We start from the raw sequence: 20,566 nt of genomic DNA, 5'->3' as shown, positions 1-20,566 counted from the left end.
AATGGACAAAGACTGAGAGCTTTCCCCTTGAAATCGGGAGCAAGACAAAGGTGCCTGCCCTCACCACTTCTGTTCAATATTGTATTAGAAGTCCTAGCCAGAGAAGTAAGAAAAAGAAATAAAAGGTATCCAGATTGGAAAAGAAGAGGTAAAATTATCTTTATTTTTGGATGACATGATCCTGTGTATAGAAAATCCCAAAGAATCCACAAGAAATCTTCTAGAGCTAATAGAGGAACTTAGCAAAGTTGCAGGGTACAAAGTCAACAAACGAAAATCAGTCGGGTTTCTATAAACCAACAATAATAATTCTGAAAAGGAAATTAGGGAAAGAATTCCATTTACAATAGCATATAAGAGAATAAAATACCTAGGAGTAAATTTAACCAGGGATGTGAAAGACACAGTAAAATTACAAATCACTGCTGAAAGAGATTAAAGAAGACTTAAATGAATGGAAAGATATGCTGTGTTCGTGGATTGGAAGACAGTATTGTGAAGATGTCGACGCTACCCAAAGTGATCTATAGATTCAGTGCAATCCTGATCAAAATTCCAACAGCTTTCTTTCCAGAAATGAAAAAAAACAATTCTCAACTTTATATGGAAAGGAAAGTGGCCTTGAATAGCTAGAGCAACGTTGAAAGACGAAAACAAATTTAGGAGGACCACAGTTCCTGATTTTAAAACATATTATACAGCTACAGTAATCAAAACAGCCAGGTACTGGTGTAATAATAGACACAGAGACGAATGGAATAGAATTGGGAGTCCAGAAATAAACCCACATATCTATGGTCAACTAATTTTTCACAAGGGCATTAAGTCCATTTATGGAAAGAAGAGTCTCTTCAATAAATGGTGCTGGAAAAATTGGATTTCCACATGCAGAAAACTGAAACAGGATCCATGCCTCACACCAGACATAAAAACAAATTCAAAATAGTATAAGGACCTAAATATGAAAACTAAAACAATAAAATTCTTGGAGGAAAATGCAGGGGCAGTGCTGTCAAGCCCAGGTTTTAACAATGGGTTATCTTATATAATAAAAGCACAATCAGCAAAAGACAAATCAATGGGACCTCATAAATACTAAAAACATTTGTTCATATAAAAGATTTTTTTAAAAAAAAATGGAAAGACAAGTTACTGACTGGGAGAATATCTTTGGAAACCACATAGTAAGAATCTAATAACCAAAATATATATAAAACTTGGACAACTTAACAACAAAAAGACAACCGAGTCATAAAATGGGCAAAGGACTTGAATAGACCGTTCGCTGAAGAGGACAGTCAAACACCAAACACATGAAAAGATGCTCAGCGTCATTAGCCATCAGTGAGATGCAGATCCAAACCACAATGAGATACTATTTCACTTCCACTAGGATGACTAAGCTAAAAAATAAATAAATAACAAGTGTGGCAAGGATGTGGGGAAATTGGAACTCTTATCCATTGCTGGTAGAATGCAAAATGTTACAACCCTTGTGGGAAACAGTATGGCAGTTCCTCAAAACAACTGAAAATAGAACTACCATACCCATTGCTGTGGAGTCAATTCCGACTCAGAGCGACCCTGTGGAACTGTCCCATGGGGTTTCCAAGGCCGTAATCTTTATGGAAGCAGGCTACCACATCTTTCTCCCACGGAACGGTTTTGGGGTTCGAACCACCAACCTTTTGGTTAGCCGCTGAGCACATAACCACTGGGCCACTAGGGCTTCTTAGAACTACCATGTGACCCAGCAATTTCACTCCTAGGTACATACCCGAAAGACTTGAAAGCAGAGACTCAAACAGATCCTCATACACCGACATTCATTGCAGCACTATTCACAATAGCCAAAAGGTGAAAACAACCTACATTCCCATCAACGGATGAATGCATAATCAAAATCTGATACATACATACAATGGCATAGTACTTAGCCATAAAGAGAAATGAAGTCTTGATACACACTACAATATGGAGGGAGCTTGAAGACATGCTGAGTGAAGTAAGTCAATCACAAAAGGACAAATACCGTATGATCTCATTTATCTAAAAACAAAAGAATAGGTAAATGTATAGCTAAAAGCAAAAACCAAACTCACTGCCATCGAGTGGATTCGGACTCATAGTGACCCTACAGGACAGAGTAGAACTGCCTCACAGGGTTTCCAAGGCTGTAAATCTTTATGGAAGCTGACTGCCACATCCTTCTCCCTCAGAGCGACTGGTGGGTTTTAATTACCGAACTTTCAGTTAGCAGCCGAGAGCTTAACCACTGCACCAACAGGGCTCCATAAATGTATGGATACCAATGTTTGTTAGTGATTCCCAGGGGCAAGAAGGAGTGGGAAAGGAGAGGTTATGGCTTATGGAGCACTGGGATTCAGTTTACGATGAGGGAAAACTCACATTGATTTAAGATATGATTGCACAGCTGATTTACCGTGATTGCCGTCAATAAGTTGTACACCTGTAAAAAATTGAATGGCAAAGTTGTGTGATAGATATATTTCCAACAACAACAAAAGAGCCAGCTGCTAAGGCTGCTTATGTACAACCAAACACCTCATTGGATTTTGTTTCTTGGTTTGGAAGTTTAGGGTCATGGTTTCATGGGACATCCCAGTTATATGGCCTAATGTCATGTTTAGTGCCTCTGTTCTACCTCCTAGTTCATTGTGTAATACCTGAGGTCTTAAAAGTTTGCAAGGGGCCATCCAACACACAACAGTTGGTCTCTATGCACCTCGAGCAAGGGAGGAAGAAGGAGAGTCAGGAATAGGAGGAGGTATTGGAATGTGAGGGTAATTGCTTCCAGGAACAACTTCCCCCTTTGCCATGAGACCAGAAGAACTGTATGGTCCCTGGCTACCATTACTGAAAATTTTGATCAAAGAATCAGTAGAAGAATCTTGATCAAAAGGGGGGAAATGCAGAACGGAATGTCAAATTGTCATAGGCTCCAGACTTTCTGGAGCCGTGGGGGCTGGATGAACCCCTGAAACTATTGCCCTGAGATAATCTTTAAACGTTAAACCAAAAATGTCCCCTGAAGTCTTACTAAAACCAAACAATGATGTAACTTAACAAGAAAAGAATGTCTGCCTTGAACATTGTGCTCTTTTAAGATCTCTCTGCAATCAAATTGACAACAGCAACTAGAAAGATTAGTTAGAAACTTAGGGAGCAGTGAATTTATATTAATGGAAGAGGAACAGTTGTGAAAAGAAGGGTGAGAATGATTGAACAACTTGAAGAATCTAATCAATGTCACTGAATTGTACATGTAGAAATTGTTGAATTGGTGTACATTCTGTTGTATATATTCTCCACAAAAACAGCAACAACAAAAAAATAGGTCTTTATGGCAGCTGGAGTTGACCTTGATAATCAACTTTGATAAAATGAATTAATGCCTAGTTTTATCAGCATTTTGATGATTGTCACTGTTGTAGGGGAAAAACATCACAAAGTTTAGTAAAGTAAAAAGAAAGTTTTATTTGGCATATATTCAAAAGGATAAAAGTGGGAAGCAGACAAGCATGCTGCCAGAGCTAGAATGTCTTTCCGAATCCAAAGAACATTACAGAATAGGTAAGAATGGGAAAACGGACAAGCATGCCGCCACAGCCTTGTCTGCCGGAGTCCAGAGAATATCACAGAATAGGCAAGAATGGGAAAATGGACAAGAATGCTGCCACAGTCATGTCTGCCCGAGTCCAAGGAAGGTTACAGAATCATCAGTATATATCAACATCACAAAATGAGTAGAATCATTGAAAGTGTCACTTTTTCACTGACTGGCTAGAAATTGTAATCTTAAATTTTGAATCATCTTTCTTAACAATCATTGGTATGAGTTTCAGTTACAAAAGTCAGGAGGGTCTTCATTGGTCCAACAAATTCCTATTCACTAAACGTTAATAGAACAAGACAAGAGTGGACAGTGTTTTGTGTTCTGTTTGATGGGCTTTTATGTGAAAGTTTCCCTAAAAGATATTTTCCAAGATTATCTTAGCTATTGTCTTTATACCTCAGGACCCAGTTGATGTGTCCTTGAGAGTACTTGTGAGCCCTTGTGAGCCCAGCTCCAGCTGAGTCACGTTCTGTATGCTCAAGGACAGGGAATAATAACTCCAATATTATTTCCTAAATCATCACTGAACTTCACTATATTTTTTATTTTGGCAAACTATACCTAAAAGTAGACTAATGGGAAAAACCTGTCTGTTATTAAATCGGTAATCCAATGCATTTTCTCTAGTTGTCATATTTTCATTCCCAATGTGTTCTCCCAAGCTGGTGGATGTAAATTCTCTTATCTTTGCCTCCTTAGCAACTCAGGAATTGTCACGTTGGCATAGAGCTAGCAGAGGCCCAGCTCTCTGAGCTAGACCTGCTGGCCAGTATGTTCCCCTGTGAGAATGAGTTCATCGTGAATGACAAGGTGGCTCTAGAAGAACTGAAAGATTATTTTGAAAAGAGGACTATAGAGTTGCGATCTTCAAAAGTTAACTTTACCGTGAATTATGTCTTCCCAAAATATACCTTCAAAACCCGAACCCCTGTGCCTGTGGTTATAATCCCATGTCTTTGTTATGTTAATGAGACAGGATTAGCGTAGGGTGTATCTTGAGTCAATCTCTTTTGAGATCTAAAAGAAATTAAACAAACAGAGGAGAGATGGGGTAAGACTGATGCCAAGACACACAGAGATCGCCAAGGATGACCAGGAAGCAGAAGCTGAAGAGACAAGGACCCTCCTCCTGAGTTGACAGAGAGAGAGCCTTCCCCTAGAGCTGGCTATCTGAATTCAGACTTGTAGCCTTCTAAACTCTGAGAAAATAAATTTCTGTTTGTTAAAGCCACCCACTTGTGGTTTTTCTGTTATAGCGGCACTAGATAACTAAGACATGTAGAGATGTCAGATTGATCTATGGTACTCTATTTCCAGCTTTTAGAACAAATAAAATTGTGTAGAAGGAAATATCTTTTTTTATCCCATTTTTTTTAATTGTACTTTTTTTTTTAAATTGTGCTTTAGATGAAGGTTTACATAACAAACTAGCTTCTCCTTTAACAGTTAGTACACATATTGCTTTATGACATTGGTTTACAGCCCCAGGACATGTCAACACTCTCCCTTCTCGACCTTGGGTTCCCTATTACAAGCTTTCCTTTCCCCTCCTGCCTGCTAGTCCTTGTGCCTGGGCTGTTGTGTCCCTTTAGTCTCGTTTTGTTTTATCTGTCTAATCTTTGGCTGAAGGGTGAACCTCTGGAGTGACTTTGTTACTGAGATTTATACTTGCAGAGCAATTGCTGTGGGGACGTCTGTATACTGAATGCTACAAAGTGGGTTAGAGGACACACCTCTGAATATGACAGCAGGGACCCCACAATTTTCAGTTCCGAAGACAGTGCGGCAGTACAGTACGCTCCGATTCCATTCTCACTCGGCTGTGGATTTACAGCCATCATATCTTTGTTGTTGTTGTGAGGTGTCGTCGAGTTGATTCCAACTCATAGAGACACTCTGTAACAACAGAACGGAACACTGCCTGGTCCTGCGCCTTCCTCATGACTGTTGCTATGCTTGAGCCCATCATTGCAGATCGTATCTTCAGCAGACACAAAAGAAAGAACATCATTGAGTGCATGAAGGAGCTCTCCCTGTCTGAGTTTAGCATGCCTGGGAAACTTGACGTCATTTGTGTGGAAGGCCCACAGAGCACACGTGAACAATTCTGGATAAGGTTTGCTTTTGTTTAAATTTTTTTTTTTATCGAAGTAAAAAAATATGTAACAAACCATTTGCCAATTCAACACTTTTTACACACACAATTCAGTGACATTGATTACGTTCTTCATGTTGTGTAACCATCACCACTATCTTTTTCCAAATAACTCCACCATCATTAACAGAAACTCAGTGCCCCCTGAGCAGTGATTCCCCTTGCCCCCGCCTTCCCGCCCTTGGTGGCCACTAATAAGTTTTGGTCTCTAACATTTATCTATTTCATATAAGTGGAATCATACAATATTCGTCCATTTGTGACTGACTTATTTCACTCGGCATAACGTTTTCGAGGTTCATCCCTGTTGCAGCGTATAACAGGACTGCATTTCTCGTTAAAGCTGAATAATACTCCACTGTATGCATGTACCACATTTTGTTTATCCATTCATCTGCTCATGGACATGTAAGTTGTCTCCGCCTTTTGGCTACTGTGAATAGCTGTGTCGGAACTGACTCGATGGCACCTAACAACACCCTATAAAACGCTACTTTGCTAGGAGTATTGAGGTTGACTTAAAGCCGTGTCCAGAGGAACAACCTAGTCTTCACAAATCTGGGGTTTCATTTTTTTTCTGAAAATGACCTTGAGCTTGTTTAAGAAGTTCAGCCATTCCCATGCTTCTAAACTTCTGTTCGTAAGGATCCCTGGTTACACAGTGGTTAAACTTGGCTGCTAACCGAACTGTCGGCGTTTGAACCCACCAGATGCACTGGGAGAAAGATATGATGATCTGCTTCCATAAGGATTACAGACTTGGAAACCCTTTTGGACAGTTCTACCCTGTCCTATAGGGTCACTGTGAGTGGGAATCGACTCAACGGCTGCTGGCTTGTTTTTTTTTGGTTTAAACTTCTGTTCAGAGAAAGTGAGAACAAGAATAGGTGAGTTCTGGATTGAGATTAAGAATTGGATAATAATGAGTAATAAAAATGTATTTGTATAAAATAAAAATAATTTCTTTTCTATTGGTATTGGTGGTTTAAATGCTAAATCATTTTTAATACTTCTGAATACACTTAAATTTTCACATATCTGATTCTGAAAGTTTATTTTCAGACTCAGAAGAATAACTTGGAAGAAAATTTTAATTCATCTTTGGGAAGACATTCTTTTTGGTGGCACTCAGTGAAATGGAAGAACAAAAAATGTTTTCAGTGTCTGAGGAGAAAAAAAATTTGACGTGAATGGACTCAGAGGAAGTCATGAATTTTGGCCAGCTGTATCATTTCTTAAATGCGATGGTGATGTTTTTTAAATGTACTTTGATGTGGAAGGTCAGTAAATAAATTAAGAAGTATGTGGAAATATACTTTTAAGTGCTGGATGTCAGATATTTCCCCCTCAGAAACTTGTTTGAATGGATAAGAATATTTTAACATCAGACTTCTACTGTAAGACATGACCAATGTTTTCTTAGGGGAAACAGCCATCATTCTGATGTATAACTGTAAACTGTGAAAATAAGAGCTGTGAATGAGGCAGGCAGAGTTTCAAATCCTGACCTTAAAAAAGTATTGATTGAATACATTTTGGAAAAAACGAAAAATTAATTTTAATATTTCTCTGTCCAGAAATCTTCTCTGCTGTTCTATTGTCTACCGTATTGACACTCAGTTCTTTTCTGATTTCCAAAGCCTTATACAATCAAAACAAATTTTTGAGTATCCACTTGGGTGGGCACTGTTTAGATTCCAATGGTTTAAGACACTCATCTTCAAAGGATGTACGGTCTTGCTGAAAAAGGTAAGCATGAGAAGAGTAACGGAGACTATATTCAAGGAGCGCTGGTGGCATGGTGGTTAAGCAGTTGGCTGCTAATGGAAAGGTTGGTGGTTCAAACCTACCAGCTGCTCCATGGGAGAAAAATGTGGCAATCTGCTTCTGTAAAGATTTACAACCTTGGAAACCCTATGGAACAGTTCTACTCTGTCCTATGAGGTCTCTGTGAGTCAGAATCAACTGGATGGCAACAGGTTTGGTTTTTTGGTTTGATATGTCTTTGTTATTGTTTCTTTTTCCATGGAAGTAAATAATATGGTATTTTCCCAAAAAAGCGTTTTTATTGATTATTAATTTAATCAATGATATACTTGTATTAGTCATCTAATGCTGCATAACATATCACCCTGAAATTTAGTGGTTTAATACAACCAAAAGCATTTATTATCTCTCACTATTTCCATAGGTCAGGAATTCTGGAGAGTCTTAGCAGGGTAGTTCTGGTTTGGGGTCTCTCATGAGGTTGCTGTCAAATCTTGGTTTGAGCTACGGTCATCTGAAAGCAGGGGCTTCAGTATCCATTTCCACGGTGGCTCCTTCACATGGCTGGCAAGTGGAGTCCTCTGAAAGTGGGCCTCACCAGAGGGTTGCTTGAGTGTCCCCATGCCATGACAGCTGGCTTCCTTCAGAGCAAGCAATCCCAGAGATCATGTTAGAAGCTACAATGCCTTTATGGTCTAGCCTTTGAAGGCACAGACCATGCCAGGCTTTTTGGGGGCCATCTTGGAGATTGCCTATGATAATACTATAGCTGAGGCAGGTAGAAATATCAATTTAATCTTTGAAGAGGGCTCTGTAATGAAGACTATACAGTGGTGGTTCAAAAAACTTTATTCTGGGGATCTGTTTTCAAAAATGACCTGAGGAGACCTAAATCTGTTTTAAATGAGCGCTAGTTAAGAGCCATAATTGGAGCTGATCAATAAACAACAATTGGAGCCGTTGTCAGAGACTTAGGAAACTTAAGCAGTTCTGCTGTTCCCATTTCTCAACACCTGGCTACTATAAAACCAGAAAACCAAACCTGTTGCTGTCGAGTCAATTCTGACACATAGCGACCTGATAGGACAGAGTAGAGCTGCTGCATAGGGTTTCCAAGGAGCGGCTGGTGGATTTGAACAGCCGACCTTTTGGTGAGCAGCTGAGCTCTTAACCATTGCGCCACCAGGGCTCCATCTACTATACAAAAGATGAAAAACATTGTATGAGTGAGTACCACACCAATTGGAGGATGACTGAGGACAGATGATTTGAGGTGTGTTTATTATTAATATTTGAAACAAAAATAGAGTCATCAACCTGTGACAAAACATGGATATAAAACAATCAAAAGTGATCTGAACGGATTAAAATTCCCAGATTTGTGCTGAGATCATCAATGAAACTAAAAAGGAGTCTCATGACTGTATGGTGTCTGCAGAAGGCATAGATAATTCACTATTTCGTTTTTAAACCTGGATGAAACAATAATAGTTATATCCCATTGCCAAGAAATTGAAACAATGCATTGAAAATTGATCCCATGGCAACCTATCAGTTAATAAAGACCCATATTTTCATATGACAATGCTTGACCCCATGAACAGGTCACAAATCACCATAGCTACATTAATTGGACTATGAAATTTGCCACCATACTTACTGGACATATGTTGATCTGAATGGAGTTCTTCCTAAGAAACAAACTATTCCTTAATCAAAAGTAGTAATTGGAGGACTTGAAATATTTAGTCTAAAAATACTAAATTTAAAAAAGATGGAATATATCATTTACTATCCAACTGAGAGATTATTATGCTAATTGGGCATGTTTTGATCACATAAGGCTTTTCAAAAAGGGCTTTCATTCTGTCAATCATATGGTATAATCCAATGTTTACCACCTAAAACTTAAAATTTATTATCTAAAATACAAAAGTTTTTTAATGATAATTATTAAAATATAGTTCTGAATGAGACCCTAATCCAAAACTATTTATTTTTTTATTTCCTTATCCCATTCAAAACTGTCTTTCCACCCCCAATATACATGAAATTAACTTGCTTGTCTTTGATCTAATCCTTCTCTTTCCAACCCCAATTATGCTGCTGGATCTCTCAACCTGTTACCTGACTACATACTACTTGTCATTGAGAAAAGTCTTTGATTCCATAAACAGTGCCATTTATGAACCAACCATTATGGTGATGTAGATGCCAGAGTATTATTGCATCTACAAAATCTTAGCATAATACTTATTGTCTTCAATTCCTGTATGAATCCGGATGAAGGGGAGTAAAAAGCATTTCTACAGGTAACTTTTATGCTATTTAGTTAGACAATGTTGTGGATTGAATTGTTTCCCCCCAAAAATGTGTATCAATTTGGCTAAGCCATGATTCTCAGTAGTGTGTAATTGTCCACCATTTTGTCATCTGATGTAATTTTCCTATGTGTTGTAAATCCTATCTCTACGATGTTAATGAGGTGGGATTATTGGCAGTTGTGCTACTGAGGCAGGACTGTACAAGATTAGGTTGTGTCTTAAGCCAATCTCTTTTGAGATATAAGACAGAGAAGAGAGCAGAGAGACATGGGGACCTCACACTACCAAGAAACAAGAGCCAGAATAGTGCCTCCTTTGGACCAAGGGTCCCTGTGCTGAGAAGCTCCTCCATCAGGGAAGATCGATGACAAGGACCTTCTCCCAGAGCCAACCGAGAAAACTTTCTCCTGGAGCTGGCACCCTGATTTTGGACTTCTAGCCTATGAGACTGTGAGAGAATAAATTTCTCTTTGTTAAAGCCATCCACTTGTGGTAATTCTGTTATAGCAGCACTAGATGACTAAGACAGACAATGAGTACCAAGCCAACAATTTCCCTCTAAGATACCAGGAAAAACATAGCATCTAATTGCATTAAATAACTCCCAGTGCCTAAAATCTGTTATTGTTAGTTGCTGTGGAGCTGGCTCCAACTCATGGCAACCTTACGTGTAACAGTGAATTGTTGTCCAGTCCTGTGCCACCCTCATGGTCATTGGTATGTTTGAGTTCATTGTTGTGGCTGTTGATCCAGCAGTCATACTTTGAGTGCCTTTCAACCTGGGAGGCTTATCTTCCAGGACTATATTTTCCAAAGTAGATTAACATGCCTTTCTTCCTAGTCTGTATTAGTGCGCAAGCTCCACTGAAACCTGACCACCATGGATGGCCCCAAATCTAGCCCTATAATATTGCTTTTGTTTGGTCGTTTATATTTTTACGTTTTTGTCTAACCTGTTTAATTCTGTACATTGTCTCATTATTTTAAGAACAGTAAGTAGGTAAACATTTTATATTTTGCAGTCATTACAACCTCTAGAAGGGTTAGCTCTCGAAAGTTTGATATTTGCTGATTGACAACCCTACCCAACTCCGGAAGCAATTGGATACCATGGTGTGATAATTAGAAATTAAGCGTTCCAGACTGCAGTTCTTTAGTAGTGCAGCCTTCTCCCTCTGAAGGGAAGTCTTTACTCAAACGTCTGTTTGTCCACTAGTGACAGCTCTGTGCGTCTGTCTCGTTTTCCACACAAAGGCCAGCTACCTGCTTGCTCTTCAGCATTGCACAGTATCCCAACGGTCTCCTAAAAAAGCAATCTCTGATCCTACACTCCCTAAATTTAACATCGTTTATAAGGCCCTCCAGCCACGACAGCCTCCAAACTTCCAGTTTTCCTGAGATATTATTCATTCCTCAAATGGACCACTCTTCAGTCTGGCTAACTAACTCTTCATGCTTTGAATCAGTGAGCCCTGCATTGGGTGCTCCCTAATCCTTGAGGCTCAACCCACCTTAGCACTGCCCTTCATATACTGTATTCCTCTGCCTGCCCCTCTAGACTGAGCTCCCTGCCTGTAGACTGTATTTCTATCTTGTTCATCGCGGTATCTCCGGAGCCTCTAGGCACTTCACTCATTTCTTCCTCCAGTAATTAACGACTGCGTGCCAACAATGTGCCATTTCACCTTTCGAGGCGCTGAGATGCAGCAGTGAACGAAACGAAGCGCTCAGGAAGCCTTTAGAGAACGGAGATATGCAAGCGAAGGAATCAATACATGAATTAATTTTAAGGGGAAGTGGTGCTACAGAAAAAAACAGGGCTACAGAACGATAGGGTAGGTAAGGAAGACTTCTTTAGAGGAACTGAGGACCCCATTCATTGGAAGCTCCAGCACGACAGTTAACTCAACGGACCGTTACGCAAAGAACAAATTCTGCTCCGGAAAGCGCCGCAGGCGGTATCTGGTGTCCCGGTCCGATGCTTGGCTTTCTATTGGGCAGGACTGACGTCACTCAGCGGGGGGCGTGGCCTTCACTGTGACGTCTCCGGCAGCGGTTGGTTAGAGTCGCGGCGGGAGGCGGGTACGGAAGTAAGGGAGGCAGGCTGGGGTGGGCGGTGGAAAGGGGGGGCTCGGGGAAGTTGTTTCGGTGGGTCTTCTTCCGGTTCAGCGGGGAGGCCGGAAGTTGTGGCTCCGCCGCATCAACCTGGGGACTGCGGGGGTGGGGGTGCGGCTGCGACTGAGGTTGTGACCATGGGCGGGAAGAACAAACAGCGGACCAAGGGGAACCTGCGGGTGAGTGCGGGGCGGCCCGGCCACCGGGACGACCTCGCCTCGCAGCCTCTGTGCCCCGCGCGCGATCGTGGCTGCGGGGAAGCGTGTGTTTGCGTTTCGGGTGTGATCTCTGTGTCGGGTGTGCGTCCCGGCGGGTGTGTTGACTCTCCCCACGTTGGGGAGTTGTGAGAGAAGACGCATTCCATGCCGCCCTCCCAGCCGAGCAGTTGTTAAGAAGTAGTTCAGTGTCAGCTTCCGCGGGAAGGTTCCCTGGCCTCCGTGGGCGGGGGAGGCGGAGGCGCTGGGAAGGAGCGAGTCGCAGTGAGCTCGGCGTGCAGGGTGACGCGCATCCTGTCGCCCCTTTGCTCAGAAGCGCACAGCGGCTGCCCGCATTGCTCGTGGGAACGGCCAGAGCCTTAGGGTGGTGTACGAGGCCTACGGCCGGCCCCTCGCCCCTTCCCGTCTCCAGCTCCCTCCTCGCTCGCTCCATCCCGCCACGCTGACCTCCTCACCGAGCCTCCCCAACGCTCTTCTCGGATGACTCCAGGTGGTGGGGGACACCTCAGTGAGGCCGCCTGGGATCGCCCCCTTCCCCTTTCCTGCTCTCTTTTTCTCCGTTGCGGTTATGATTGTTAACATGTCATGTAATATATGTGTTGCTTCACTCGAATGCACGTGCTATGACCAAAAACCCAACCTACTGCTGTCCGGAGGATTCTGACTCATAGCGACCCCATAGGACAGAACTGAACTGCCCCATAAGGTTTCAGTCTGTACAGAAGCAGACTGCCACGTCTTTCTCCTGCGCTGGAGCGGCTGGTGGGTGAGGAACCACCGACCTTTGTGTTAGCAGCTGAGCACTGTAACCTCTGTGCCACCAGGGCTCCTCAAGTACTATGAAGGCGGGGTTTTTTATGTGTTGCAGTATCCTGGGAGGATAGAACAGGGGGCTGGCCTTGGTGGAAATTCACCAAATACCTGTTTAAGAGAACCTCAAGTGGATGAAACCGGCACGAATGAGGATGTTATTATAATGGTATTTTTTTTTATGGTACTGGTTTTTTTGTAACAATGTCAAATTTTATGAAAATACTTTTTATTCTGTTTCTAATTCAGTTTTTGTGATTTGAATACCACATTTTCTTAGATCTGTCAGCGTATCTTTGGAAGATGTAATAATAATATCAACAGTAATAACAGCAACAGTGCCAGTGCTATGCTATGTGCTTTACTTCCATTCTCATTTAATATTTTTTGTTATTTAAATATTTTTCCCAACATTTTATTTTTGAAAAACCCCAAATATGAGGGAAAGGTTGCAAGAATATTAGAGTGACAACTCATACATTCTTTACATAAATTTACCAGTTGTTAATATTCGGCCACATCTGCTTTCTCTTTGTTAATATTTGGCCACACTTACGTTGTCTCTAAATATATGTAGTTTCCTGAACCATATGAGAGTGAGTTGTAGACATCGTGACACCTAACTCCTAAATAGTTCCACATGTATCTTCTAAATACAATGGCATTCTTCTACCTAACTATGAGAAATTATAACATGCAGAATCTTTAACTGTGGTATAATACTGTTAACTTGTATTCTGATTTCTGCAGTCATCTCAGTAAAGTCCTCTATAACTTTAAAAAAAATATGGTGTTTGAAAAACGTGAAATTCAATCAAGGACCACTCATTTCACTGAGCATTTTGGCCCTTTGATCTAGACAGTCTCCCAGTGTTTTGTTTATTTATTTATTTGGTCTTCTGTAACAAAAAGTTGGCACTTAGAACCCACCCAGGGCTCCTCCAGAGAAAGACCTGGCAATCTGCTCCCATAAAGATTACACTCTAGAAAACCCTATGGAGCAGTTCCATTCTGTCACATGGGGTCGCTATGAGTTGAAATTTACTTGACCCTACCTGACAACAACAACAGGAGCCCTGGTGGCGCTGTGATTAAAGCACTCGTCTGCTAACTGAAAGGTCAGCGGTTGGAACCCACCAGCGCTCCACTGGAGAAAGATGTGACAGTCTGTTTCTGTAAAGATTACAGTCTTGAAAACCCAATGGGGCAGTTCTACTCTGTCCTACAGGTCGCTATGAGTTGGAATCGACTCAGTGGAAATGGGTAACAACAATGTCATTTTGGTGGTTGAGCTGAGGCATTTTTCCTCTTTTGATGACATGAATAAATTAATGTCTTTCAAAAGTTCAGATGTTCTCTTTCTCTGTCACAACCAAGCCTCTTATTTTTAGTACTAGGAGGTTGCTGTGTTGTGCATCAATAAAGCAAGTCACTGACTGGTTTAAAACAAAGGAGTATATCTTATATCTTCACCATCATATAGAATTTTGTGTCCATGATAATGTAATTTATAACTTTTGTAGCCCCAAGAGGTTGGGCTACACTTTGGGTATGTGGACATGAGTACGATGTGTCTTCTATCGGGGAACTCCCACTCTTGTACACATGGGGTTGCCAGGAGTTGGAATCACCTCGATGGCAACTAACAATGTATGTGATGAATGAATGAAAAAAATATATTTTTAAAGTTATTTTTACATCATTACGCTGTATACATATGTATATATACATCCTACTTAGTAAAAATTAGAAAACAAAAGTTTCATAACACAGTGTTCTTACTACATGTGATACATTCTGATTTTTAAAAATTTAATTGTTTCTTTGAAATGTGGGTCATGGCTTATTAAATTGATACCATGAGCCACTAGGGGGTTATAACTGAAGATTGGAAAAACACTGTTCTGATATTTAGAAAACCAGGAAGTAGCTCTTAGGATTATTATTGATAGATTCTTGATGGCAAACACATTTATCTTTGGGGAACATTGCAATAGATGAAGTCTTAGGCTAGGAAAAAAAAGAAGTGCTCAACTTAAAGCTCGTTCCAGCCATGAGAATAGTCAAGGAATTACTCTAAAGAAGTTAAAATTTGAACTTTTTTCTCCCTCCTTATCAGCCTTCAAACAGTGGCCGAGCTGCAGAACTCCTTGCCAAAGAACAGGGAACAGTGCCTGGGTTTATTGGTTTTGGAACGTCTCAGAGTGACCTGGGCTATGTTCCTGCTATTCAAGGAGCTGAAGAAATAGACAGTCTCGTAGATTCTGATTTCCGAATGGTGCTGCGGAAACTTTCCAAGAAAGACGTCACAACAAAATTAAAAGCAAGTTTTCTTATTTTCATGAAAATGATCAAGAAAATTCTTTTGTTAAAAAACGGCATTGGTATATTTTATGTAAAGAAAACTTAGCAATAGTTTATCACTAATAAGTTCCTTTACAGTTGTGCTCATTTCTGAGGAATAGACTTAAGCGTGGGTGCCACTTACCTTCTGGGTTAGAAATTAGTTTTTTGCGCTACACTTTTTTGAATCACTGTGGAATTTTGACTGTAAGATTTGTCCTATCAGGGAATGTCATTTTGACCTTGTAATTTTAAACGGATTTTGTTTGGCTGAATTTTTTTAAAATTCAGCCAAACAGAAGTTTCTGCTGGAGTAGCCTGTGAGGGCACTGTTCAGGTTAGTTCCACATAGCACACACAGAAATACTGTGTTCTCCCATCACTTAAAGTAGACTGTGCTTACGGAACAGAGTAGGTGTAATCCATAACAAATACAGTGCCTGTTCATCCCTGACCGTGTGACTGATTTACCATCAGGCAATGCAGGAGTTTGGAACAATGTGTGCAGAGAGAGACACGGAAGTTGTCAAAGGAGTTCTCCCGTACTGGCCGCGAATTTTCTGTAAAATCTCACTTGTAAGTATTAAAACTTTACTAGTTTATTTCTGTTATGTATCCTTTGGTTGCTGTCATAGGGACTCTCAGATTTGAATGGTTGATTCCAGGTGAGGGATAGAAGTGTTGTGTCAGCGTTGTTATGCAGGTTGGATTGTGTTGGGTTGTATAGCGTATGCAGGGAGGGTTTGCATTTGTAGAAATTAGGTCATTACTTGAGAATCACTAGATGCTTTCCAGTCATAATAAATTTCTGGGATTATTTTATTTTATTTCCTTGTATACTTGTTGCAGAAGAATGAGAACAAATTGCTAATTCAGGGCCCAGCCTCAAATCTGATACAATCTTATCAAGGTTAAGAGGGGCTGAAAAATATGTCAAGCTATTTGACATAATTTCTGATATAAAAACCAAATTCGTGATATTTTGAAAAACTGACTTTAGCTCTGTACGCAGGTGAATTCTTAGTAATGGGTCATTATAGCATATCCAGGAAGGTCCACTTTGTTTTTATGGGCTAATTGTTATTTATAATTACATATTTTCAATAGGATCATGACCGCCGGGTTCGAGAAGCCACACAGCAAGCTTTCGAGAAACTCATCCTTAAAGTAAAGAAACACTTGGCTCCTTATTTGAAAAGTTTAATGGGATACTGGCTAATGGCTCAGTGTGATACGTACACGCCTGCTGCATGTGCAGCGAAAGATGCATTCGAAGCAGCTTTCCCTCCCAGCAAGCAACCTGAAGCCATAGCATTTTGTAAGGATGAAATTGCAAGTGTAAGTTCTTGGAAGCATTTTGTATCTTTTTTTTTTTTTTAAGTATATAAGGGATATAAGGCAAATTACAATGATAGCTCTTTTCATTGGCTTTGTTGGGGGGTGGGAATGAGTCAGTGAACTTTTTCAAACAGTGAAAGGTTGCCTTTTTAACATGATGCTTAACAAAATTAACCATTTTGGACTTTCAACAAAGTTAGCGTCTTAGAATAGATCTTTCTAAAATACTGAAATTTTCCATTTTTAATTTATAAATCTTAATTTATCATGTTATCTAAAAGTTTAGGCATATGCCTTATAATCCATAATCTAGAAGAATACATTTCAAAATAAATTTAAATTTATCTTCTCCCTATATAAATGCATACATTCTACTGCATTCTCTTTGTTGGCTTTTGTTGAATGCATAGTAGTTTATTTCACTTCTTTTATATTAATATACCTGTTTTTTTTTTTTTTTCCAATTTTTGATTATAATAAACACTGCTTCATTGAACATTCTTGAATTGTTCTCTTCATACCCTTGTAGGAGCGATAGTACTCTAAGTAGATATGCTGGCTCAAAGGATAGGAAGATGTAAAACTTTTATGGATATCGTAGGTTACCCTTCAAAAGGGCCATACAGATCTATACTCCCGTGAAGAGATAGGAACGTCTCTCCACGCTTGGCCGGCACTTTTGCTGGGTGGAGGTCCACTCTTAAGTTTTGGTGTTTTCTGTGTGTTTGTATCTAATAGTGTCCTTTCTCATTTCTTCCTTCATTTCCACTCCCAGTAAATGGACTGGAAAAACTAGACAACCAAGCTTGTTAGAATTATATCAAGAAGGAACAGCAGGTGGACTGAGTGAGGTGGGAGTTGAGGATTTAAAAACATTCATGCTTGCATCCGTTTCCTTGTTTGGTAGAACCCCTGTGTTTCCCTAGCACCTTGCGTAATCCGACCTAAACACCTCCCTCCCTCCGTTTTTCCTTTCCCCTTCGGTTAGTGAGCCCTCCTGTGGCTGCCAACTACCTTTACAAATCCAGACTCCATATCAGGGCCTACAGGGCTCTGCATGATCTGGCCCTACCTGTCTGATGTCATCCTCCACCTCCCTACTGCCCCCTCCCTGTTACACATTCTACTTCTTCATTTAGGTTCTTGGTTCTGCCATTCTTCCACGTCCCTATAGGACAGAGCAGAACTGCCCCACAGGGTTTCCAAGGAGCAGCTGGTGGATTCGAACTGCTGACCTTTTGTTTAGCAGCCCAGCTCTTAGAACCACTGTGCCGCCAGGGCTCTTTTTTTTTGTTTTGGTTTTCTCTGATCTCATCCTACACCTCCCTGCTCCCCCTTCCCCCCCACGCACATTCTAGCTCTTCGTTTACGTTCTGGGTTCTTCTGTTCTTCACTCCGCAGGTATGTCTAGCTTGTTTTCTCTAGGGGGAGGGTAGCTTGCATCATATTCTCACAGGGAGATCTCTAATCCATCTGCAAATTGGGAGTCTCGTTTATTTAAAATACCAGGTGACAAATGTTATGAGAGTGAAGTCATGAGATTGGTCACGAAGAGTTTTAGAAAATGGACTTTGAGACAACTAATTTGGCTGTTCACAGATCTTTGTGTTTTGTTTTTGCTTCCTCTTTTGTTCTTGACTTTGTTATGGATGGATAACTGATCGTGTGGATTATTTTCTCTTCAGTTGGCTATGTCACAGCTCATTACAACTATTGCGTTTGAACTTGGAAAAGTTCAAAACCAATTGATTAGCCAGGAGCCAGGCAGATGAAAGTCAAGATGTCAGAGCTAAAGACTTTATGTCATACTGTTGTGCTGTCTGTTGGGTTCCAGTCTCACTCTGCCATTAATTAGGTGTGTGACCATGGGCAAGTTGCTTAAACTTTCTGTGCCCCATTTCCTCATCTATAAAATGGGAATGGTACTCCATAGAGTTGTTGTTAGGATTAATGTAGTTCATGCATGAAATGTGCCTAGCAATGCCTGGCACATAAAAAAGCTCAGTAAATGTTAGTGATATTTATTGCGCTGTAGTTGATCCTGGGACGGTGGGCTCCCTAGCACTGCACCCCACAGGTAGGCAGACTTAACAGATCCTTGGGAAACCTGGTCTTGCTCCGTGACGCAGCAGAGTGAAGGAAGGACGAGGGAGAAGGAAAACCAAGGCGTGATTTCTCTCCAAGCTCACAGTTGGGTGTTCTCTGTGTGCAAGAGGCATGGAGGAGCCAGCGGCCAGGAGTGCTTAGCGGAGAATTCCCCGATGGAAACTGGAGGTGTGGGGAAGAAGTGCGCTGTTCCTCTTACCCCGCCAGCAGTCAACCCGGGGGATTGATAACGCGAAGCAACCAAACTCCTTGCAGTCAAGTCGATACCAACTCACGGTGACCCAATAGGACAGAGTAGAACTGCCCCATGGGGTTTCCAGGGGGGCGGCTGGTGGATTCGAACTGCTGACCTTTTGGCTAGCAGCCGAGCTCTTCTTAACCACTGTGTCACCAGGGCTCCCAGGGGATTGACGGGAAGAAAAACAGGTAAAGTTTAATCCTTTTAGTTTGCTAGTTAATGGTCATTCTGCAGGTATTTTATCGGTAAGAGGGTAAAAACGATTAGTTGAGATGAGGTTTGTCATGGTTTGAATTATGTCCCCCAAAAAACGTGTATATCAGTTTGGCTGGGCAATGATTCCTGGTACTATGTGATTTTCTTGTATGTTGTAAATCGTGCCTCTATGATGTTAATGAGGGAGGATGGGTGGCAGTTGTGTAAGGCAGGACTGGATCTCCAAGACTGGATTGTGTCCTGAGGCAATCTCTTGAGATGTAAAAGAAGTGAGCAGTGAGACAGGGGGACCTCATACCATCAAGAAAGCAGTGCCAGGAGCGGAGCGCGTCCTTTGGACCGGGGTCCCTGCGCAGAGAAGCTCCTAGTCCGGGGGAACACCGAAGAGAGGAAGGCCAACAGAGAGAAAAAGCCTTCCCCTGGAGGTGACGCCCTGAATTTGGACTTTTAGCCTACTTTGACCATGAGGAAATAAACATCTCTTCATTAAAACCATCCACTTGTGGTATTTCTGTTATAGCAGCACTAGATGACTAAGACAAATTTGGTACTGAGAGTGGGGTGCTGCTCTAACAGATACCTAAAATGTGGAAGTGGTTTTAAAACTGTGAATAGATAGACGTACGGCAGTTACAGAGGACCAACAGCAGCAGAGAAGCGGCAGCAGCAGAGAGCCAACAGCAGCAGAACCAGGAGACCAGTGCAAGATGGTGCTGGAGCCGACCCACAGAGCGAGAGAGCTGAGTGCCTGTGAGCAGGAGGCTTCCTGGCGGAGTGGGGTGCCTCTGGGCACTTATCGGTGGATCTAGGCTTGCCGACCCACGGAGCGAGAGAGCTGAGTGTCTGTGTGCACGAGGCTTTCTGGCGGAGTGGGGTGCCTCCGGGCACTTATAGGTGGAGTTAGGCTTGCCGACCCACGGAGCGAGAGAGCTGAGTGTCTGTGTGCACGAGGCTTTCTGGCGGAGTGGGGTGCCTCCGGGCACTTATACCAGTGGAGCTACAGAGCTTTGGAACACTTGCCCCAGCAGGGCAGATGCCGGCATGAGGCGCGAGGGCCAAGAGGCCACAGGAAACAGAAGCAGATGCTGAAGAGACAAGGGACACAAGAAGCTGAGCTGCCTCAGTCTCAAAAGGTATGGCCATGACCTCAGGGGTTTCAAAGGGTGGAGTGTTGGCCTCTGGTGCTTCTAAGGGTGGAGTCGCCACTCAGATGGACTGGGAGAATGGTGCGCCTAAAGCCAAGGGAGCAGAGTTGCTGTCCCAGTGGGCCTGGAAGGTGGAGCCGAAGCCCAGGGCTGATGG

The 20,566-nt window shown here is 41.7% G+C and overlaps 1 protein-coding gene across 1 annotated transcript in view; it reads left to right on the top strand.

Moving 5' to 3' along the window:
• Positions 1-12,095: 12,095 nt before the first annotated feature.
• LTN1 (listerin E3 ubiquitin protein ligase 1) overlaps positions 12,096-20,566 on the top strand; it is a 60,042-nt gene continuing 51,571 nt past the window's right edge. The window contains exons 1-4 of the mRNA XM_023726659.1: positions 12,096-12,177; positions 15,143-15,346; positions 15,844-15,942; positions 16,474-16,704. Coding sequence (XP_023582427.1) covers positions 12,136-12,177; positions 15,143-15,346; positions 15,844-15,942; positions 16,474-16,704 — 576 coding nt within the window. The 5' untranslated portion in view covers positions 12,096-12,135. The remainder of the gene's footprint in view (positions 12,178-15,142; positions 15,347-15,843; positions 15,943-16,473; positions 16,705-20,566) is intronic.

The sequence above is a fragment of the Trichechus manatus genome, unplaced genomic scaffold (genome assembly GCF_000243295.1).
Source record: "Trichechus manatus latirostris isolate Lorelei unplaced genomic scaffold, TriManLat1.0 scaffold00012, whole genome shotgun sequence".
In the NCBI taxonomy this organism is placed as follows: domain Eukaryota; kingdom Metazoa; phylum Chordata; class Mammalia; order Sirenia; family Trichechidae; genus Trichechus; species Trichechus manatus.
This window is presented reverse-complemented; position numbering and strand designations above follow the sequence as displayed.